Raw genomic sequence first — 7,500 nt, 5'->3', positions numbered from 1 at the left:
TAGGCTATTGGCTTAAGCAACACCAGCAGAGGCATATACTTTTCCCTGAACTTTTAAAAGTTGCAAACGTGCAAAAAAAAATATATATATTCATGTTGCATTCAGTCCAATGCTTAAAATATATCTGTGGCATTCAGTAGGCCAATACTGTGGTAAATTGTGTAAAGTTTGAACAAGTGTTTCTTTCTGTTCATAGATAGAACTTTATCAATCCCCTGTAGGACAAATGTGTTAATGTTTGTCCATATAAAACAATAATGGTAAAAAAGTCAATACAAAACATGACGGTAACTGAGTAAGTCAAACGTCCAATCTGAAGGCTCTACTTAACCACTCCCCCTACTCACTTCCACCAATGCAAAGCGAACAGAACTGAGTAGGGGAGGGCGTAGCCTAACTAGTTTTTTTGAACGACCCAGAGAAACCCAACGCAAATTCAATGTGAACATGTATGAGGCATAATACAATTTTGACGATTTTGAAATGCCTGCACACATTTTTTTTAAAGTGTCTCAAAAAGAGGGCATGTCCGGGCAAAAGAGGACGCCTGGTTAACCTACGTACGGGGAGCCCATTTGATTCCTACCTGTTCCACCGATAAATAGCGGCCCAAATTGGTGGGCGCTATCCTGGTCATTTCTCTGCGTGAGAAATACAAAGTGTGTTGTGTGAGCGTGTGCATGGGTTGAATTGCGTGTGTTTCTTGAGAGACTTGAGAGATCTGCAAAAACTCTCCAACTGACAACAGATGCCACGCTACCTCATCAAACCACGTCTATCATTATTGCTTTGATTGTGAGTAACCTAGCAGCAGAAATCACATAAAAGCTTTAATGTGTATACTTTTTGGCTGGAATTAGTTCCTATTGCGACCATTGCTTAAGAATAACAAGGCCCTCACCTGATTGGGTAGTCAGCCGCGCTGAGATTGATGAAGAAATCCCATGACCAGTCGGCCATCTTGAGGAGGTCGCTCATGGTGCGCAGGTACATCGTCAATAAGCTGGCCCCTCCCCAGATGGTTGACATGCGCCAGGGAGTCACCAGGACGTTTGGGTACTGCTCGGCAAGGGCGATGACCTCCCTATGGAGGTAGTTGGATCGCTGTCGGAGAAACCAAAAAATAAAATCACTGCTTGGAAAAAGTTGCACCATAGTTTATTAACCCGTACCGCTTTTCATGCATAATTCCTGGTCGTAATCCATTTGTATCGTGTTTGTTTTGTTTCTTTATCTACGATTAATTATATTAAAAGTTTGAAGTTGAATTGGGAAATACTAGCATGAACATGAATGAATCTATTCGAAAATTTGCCTTATCTTATCAGATTATCTTATCTTGTAACCCTTTCCACAAAGGCTCAATATAAATATTATTTTTACTACTGGCCTGACAAATATTTTGAGTTATATTTAACTGCATTGTCTGTTGATTGTATATTCACGCACAATAATTGTTCTGTATAAAGCATTGTCCTGAAAGGTATCGCGTAACTATACGGAGCAGCAAGTTCTGTTTGCGTCATCATTGTGACAAGACAAAAAAAGTCATCCCACACAACAACAACCTTCAGGTATTGTGCGTCAGATAATAGCCACACTGTTAAGGGTACTTACAGGGGAGAAAATGCTGCAATGGATCATGTCTCTCTAAGAGTGATTAATAACATCTGAAATGCTTTCTACCTAAAACATTTATTGTCCTTGAGTCAGCATGTTACGATGCTCAACTATAAATATATATAAACATATGTTGATGTTTTATTGATGGTGTAACGGTAAAAACAGTAAGATAACTAACTGTGTTTTAAACACTAGAAGCTAATAACTAAACTAACTAATGAAATAAATAAACTAACTCTACACCCCAGAAGAGTCCTAGGCCAGCTGATTTATTTGAATTACATTTACTGTTTGTCCATTTGACGCGACTGACTTTGTGAGCTGGATACCTGAATTAAATGAGAAAAGTATGTGCATCTCTCTCTCTCTCCCCCCTCTTTCTCTCTCTCCCTCCCTCTCTCTCTCTCTCTCTCTCTCTCTCTCTCTCTCTCTCTCTCTCTCTCTCTCTCTCTCTCTCTCTCTCTCTCTCTCTCCCTCTCTCTCTCCTCTCTCTCTCTCTCTCTCTCTCTCTCCCCCTCTTTCTCTCTCTCCCTCCCTCTCTCCCCTCTCTCTCTCTCTCTCTCTCTCTCTCTCTCTCTCTCTCTCTCTCTCTCTCTCTCTCTCTCTCTCTCTCTCTCTCCCTCTCTCTCTCTCTCCCTCTCTCTCTCTCCCTCTCTCCCCCCCGCCCCTCTCTCTCTCTCTCTCTCTCTCTCTCTCTCTCTCTCCCTCCCTCCCCCCCCCTCCCCCCCCCCCCCCCCCCCCCCCCCCCCCCCCCCGCTCCCTCCCCCCTCACCAGGTCCACGTGGATGTAGTAGTAGTGGGAGGTGTGGTAGATGGCCTTGAAGAGCCGCTGGAACTGCCGGGACGCCCGGCCGTGGACCACCAGCACGAAGGCCACCCGGGCCGGCACCGCGGGGGCCGCCTGGCCCAGGTCCTCGTCCCACTGCACGCTGACGCTGGTCTTAGCTGGAGGGGGGAGAGAGGGCCGGTCAGAGGGGGGCAGGAGGGAGAGAGAGGGGGGAGAGGGCCGGTCAGCGGGGGGGGAGGAGGGAGAGAGAGGGGGGAGAGGGGAGAGAGGGCCGGTCAGAGGGGGGGGAGGAGGGAGAGAGAGGGGGGAGAGGGGGGAGAGGGCCGGTCAGAGGGGGGGGGGGAAGGAGAGAGAAGGGGGAGAGGGGGGAGAGGGCCTATCAGAGGGTGAGGAGGAGAGAGACAGAGGGGGGAGAAGCCCGATTAGAGGGTGAGGAGGGGGGAGAGGGGGGAGAGGGGGGAGAGGACCCATCAGAGGGGTGGTGGAGGAAGACAGAGGGGGAGAGGGGGGGAGAGAGGGCCCATCAGAGGGGAGGGAGGAGGGGAGGGAGGAGGGGGACAGAGCGCGGGGGAGAGGGCCCATCAGAAGGGGGGGAGGAGGGGGACAGCGAGGGAGAGAGGGCCGATCAGAGGGTGTTGAGGGGACGTTGAAGGGAGCCGGTCGATGGTAGCCATGCTGAGGAGCTGGAGGTAAGATATGCTGCACCCCTACACTTTATAATTCATACCTGTACTTTATTTAATTATATAATAATTATATTATTTTATAGTTGCTGTTGTTGATATGGTCGTGTATATTTTGCTATCGTGTTTTGCTTTACTACGCAGTTGTCACTTGCCTTGCCCTAAAGATTTCAGTGCCCAGTAGGACTCTGTGTTGCACTGTACATTTGACAGATACAACACTTAGGCTGCATCCGAATACTCATACTTGCATACTATATAGTATGCATTTTGTAGCACGCAAAAAAAATAGCGCGTCCGAATACTCAGTATGCATTCTGTAGTACGGAAGACGTTTCCGAATGCGTACTACCGCCAAAGTAAACCACGGACTTCACTACGCTATCCCACAATGCAACAGGAGTCTAGTAACGAACGAAGAAGAGATGGCTGACTCGTCACCACCAGAAAGACGTCGTAGAAAGCGGCGAAAAAAAGAGACATTAAAAAGGGTAAAATAGAAAAGTAAGTAATTAAGTAAAAAGAGACATTTTTAATTTAATAGCAACGATGACAAGACGGAAAACAGGTAACTTATCAAGGTAATTTTGCCGGCATCTGAGGGGAGATACGTCATCTCCAAACTTCCGGTGGAGTTTCGGCGATGTTCGGAAGCGTTCGGAGGCGTTCTACGCATAGCTGTAGACCGTACTACACAGTCAAGTGTAGTATGGTCAAGTAGTAGACACTGGACAGAAATAGTATGTACTAAGTATTCGGATGCAGCCTTAGACTTAAACAGAGCGGAAGAGGGCAGGATGTGAGAAGTAGGTATCATTCATGCACCCGTGATTGACAGGCAAGATTGATTCCCTGAACCAATCAGGGAAGAGAAGTCCTTGATGGAGGTCTAAACCCTCAAAACAGAAATTCCCACAGCACATTTTCCCTCACGTTTAGCTGACGAACGGCAGTGCGATCTCTAACCAATACCACTGAAATAATCGTCACTAAATCTTACCGACCGCGCCTTTAACCTACGTCACAATAAATCAAATCCCTACGTGGCCTTTCGGGTCGTCTTAAACCCTGTCGGCTAATTTGCGGAGCGTTTACATCCCTCATGCACACGCAATCGGTCGCACTCCGACATGACCTCCCTCCCACAATGATTGGAGGACACTTCCTCGGAAACACAGCTTCTGGAACAGTATTCCCGTCCCAAACTTTCTGCAATTACACCCTGCCTTGTCATCTCCCATGCGCGGTCAGGCCGGCCGGACCCAAGCAGTCTCTCTTCCTCTCTATATTTAAACCCTTTTGACAGCAGAGAGCGACTCTGCGTCTGAGATGCCACAGAGTGGGGCCTTCTGGGAAAAGAGGGGCGGCCCGGGCTAATTAGTGAGCAGGCGGGGGTGATCGGGGCACGCCGGGAGAGAGGAGATTATTGTCATCACTCGACTGCGAGGAGCTCTGCCTGGCCGCTGGTGTTACACACGAGACCTTCACGTACTCGCTCTCGTGATCCCCTTAAACCTGTGGTGGTTTGTGGGCACTCACCGGGCAGAGCGCGTACCATTAAGGCTTAGTCCAGATCGCGAGGACCCGGGTTCGATTCCTGCCCGTGGGTTCCTTTGCTGCATGTCCTCCCCTCTCACTCCCATACCTTCCTGTCTATCTTATTCTGGCATTCAATAAAAACTTTAGAACTCTGCGCCGACTCCAGCTCCGTCACATCCCCGTTGCCGCCGCCGACCGACCCACTCGTCTATTAATATCACGATAAGAGCGTCATCAAAGCAACCTGCAATCATAACGAGGAGACCTCAAACGCACCCGTTTGCGTCCGGGCTCCTCGCTGAGGCTGAATCATTAGTCAGCCCCTTCTAAATATACGGCTCCTATACGTGGCCCCCACTAATTAGGGGCGTCGTCGCACCACATCAGTCGGTCGCTGTGGCGCGGCGCAACGCTGCCGTCCGTTCCGTGTACGGCAGGTCGGCGACGCGCCACAGCGAAATAGAATCAAGCCTCGTGCCAACATGGACGCTGGGAGTGGAGTCTCCCCACCCGACGATTGTGCCAGCGTTTCCTTACTTGACTCCTTTAGGCGGAGGCGGCCTCTGTTCTCCAGCCTCTCACTCTGCCTCTTATTTGTGTTCTACATCTACGCGTACAGTTCACGATTCTCTCTCTTTCGCTTACAGTGAAATGTTTTTTTTTCGGGCAGACGAACGCCAGCTCGTCCAGAACTCAAACCGTCAGCTCGCTGAGACGTGCTGGGGCCGCGGGCACGGGGTTCGACCCCAGCCTAGTCCCGACTGACCTCCACCACCACTCACAACGATTACACAACCACCGGGTTCTTGTTTGTGCGTTTAAGTCGATCATTTGGATCAGGGTCACTCCACATCGCTTCAATGTAACCCAGTACATCACTTCAACATTCGTACACACATTCACACACCGACGGCGGAGTCAACCATGGAAGGCGACAGCCAGCTCGTCGGGAGCAGTTAGGACGAGGTGTTTTGCTCAGGGACGCCAGCTAGGAGGAGCCGGGGATCGGACTAGCAACCTTCCGGTTGTAACCTGCTCTACCTCGGGAAGCCGACCCCAAATGAATTGATAGTATATGATATTATAACTCTGGGTCTATGATTGTAAGCTACGCCGGATAGCTTACAACGCCACGTAGCTTGCTAGCTTACTACACCGGATAGCTTACTACGCCGCGTAGCTTAAAATCTAGGCTAGGCCTTATCGGGCTTGTCCCGTGTGCTTGCGCACACGGGACAAGCCCAATAAGGCGAAGCCTAGACGGCCTAGCCTACATAAAATAGAACCCTGTTCTATAAGGGTTTGGTTTCTCCTTCATGAACGACCGTCTATGTGTCACGTAACCCCATCTCCTCCCTGCGTGGGGCGAGTGATAACGCCACCGTATGGAGGCCGGGGATGGGGAGGGGGAGGGGGCGTACCTTCCAGCGGGCAGTAGCGGGGCACCTGCAGCGGCATCAGGGTGCCCTCCTTGTGCCTGCAGTACACGTCCACGATCTGCTGCCGGCACTCGCGGCTCTTGGCGCGCGACAGCGCCGAGATCACCTCCTTCCCGCTGATCTCGCACTGCGGCGCCTCCTTCTTCTTCTTCTGCTGCTGTAGCTGTGGCTCCGCCCCCGCCGCCGCCGCCGCCGCCGCCACGCTCGACCGCGCCGAGGACTTCCTGTGGCGGCCGGCGTCCGCCGCGTCCCGGACGGAGCCCGCCCCCGGGACAGCGGTGGCGGGCCGGAGGGCGCCGGTGTGGTTCAGGCCCCGCCTCGCCCCGCCTACGGGCTGGGCGGCGGCGGCGGCCATGGCGACGGGGTGCTTGAGCACCTCATTGGCCGACCTCCCCAGGTGGGCGCCCTTCCTCTCGACCTTGCGCGGCTTGGCGTTGGGTCCCGCGGCGGCGGCGGCGGCGGCGGCGGCGGCGTGCTGGGGCTTGGAGCCCGCACCCAGGTTGCTGTTGCTGTCCACCGTGTCGAAGTCTTTGGGCACCGAGTTCTCGTTGTTGTTGCTGTCCGGGCGCGGAGGGAAGTCGTCCTGATTGGACGAGGAGAGAGAGGCACAAGACACGGAGGGTTAGGATACGAGGGATTCAAGAGGCGGGCAGTTTGATAAAAGCTTGATGGCTTGACCTCGCAGGCCAATGCTGGTTTGGCGGTTCGCTCTCACTGATGGACAAATGGTGAACCCAGTGGGGTTCTGATACAGTCTCGGAGGTTGTCATTGACAACTCCCAACTGGAAACGCTTGTTATTTTTTAAGGCTGTCGCATTACTCTGGATGAGTTGAGAAAATAGGTCAGGGGGTGGTTCAGATGAGGGTTAAGTGAGGTGCTATGGATGAGTCACTCATCGCCACACCTCCTGCTCTGCTTCCACTGTCACTGTCACAGCCAAACATCCAATTATTATTATCCCCTTCATGAATGACGCTTGATTGCGGCACAGAAATGTAACAGTGTCTAGCAGCCGTTATATAAAAAAGCCAACCATGTTTGATAACAAATTCCAACAGGGCCATTTAATGACGTCAATGCCGACACCCAAGTCCACTAGCGGTGTCTGCAGTAGAATCATGCATATTTAGAGGGCGCCGAGAGGCAAGGCATGACACACTGAGCACTGTGGGCTGGTTGAGTTCAGCACTAGCTCACTGCATTCTGACCAACTGGGGGATGCAGCGCCACGGAAAACACAAGGCTGCCTCTGCACAACAGCACAGACAAGCACGCACACACACACACACACACACACACACACACGCCTGCAGGCTTGCGCGCACACGCACACACACATACACGCCTGCAGGCATACACACACACACACATGATTGCAAGCACGCACGCACACACAAACATGCACACACGCACGCTCGCACACACAC

General features: G+C 51.8%; 1 protein-coding gene across 1 annotated transcript in view; it reads right to left on the bottom strand.

Annotated features, from left to right (window-relative positions):
• The window catches only part of xylt1 (xylosyltransferase I), a 39,360-nt gene that overhangs the window by 23,127 nt on the left and 8,733 nt on the right, over window positions 1-7,500 (bottom strand). The window contains exons 2-4 of the mRNA XM_030348038.1: window positions 6,054-6,654; window positions 2,396-2,568; window positions 902-1,104 (exon numbers count right to left, since the gene is read on the bottom strand). Coding sequence (XP_030203898.1) covers window positions 902-1,104; window positions 2,396-2,568; window positions 6,054-6,654 — 977 coding nt within the window. The remainder of the gene's footprint in view (window positions 1-901; window positions 1,105-2,395; window positions 2,569-6,053; window positions 6,655-7,500) is intronic.

This window comes from Gadus morhua, chromosome 2 (genome assembly GCF_902167405.1).
Source record: "Gadus morhua chromosome 2, gadMor3.0, whole genome shotgun sequence".
Lineage (NCBI taxonomy): Eukaryota > Metazoa > Chordata > Actinopteri > Gadiformes > Gadidae > Gadus > Gadus morhua.
This window is presented reverse-complemented; position numbering and strand designations above follow the sequence as displayed.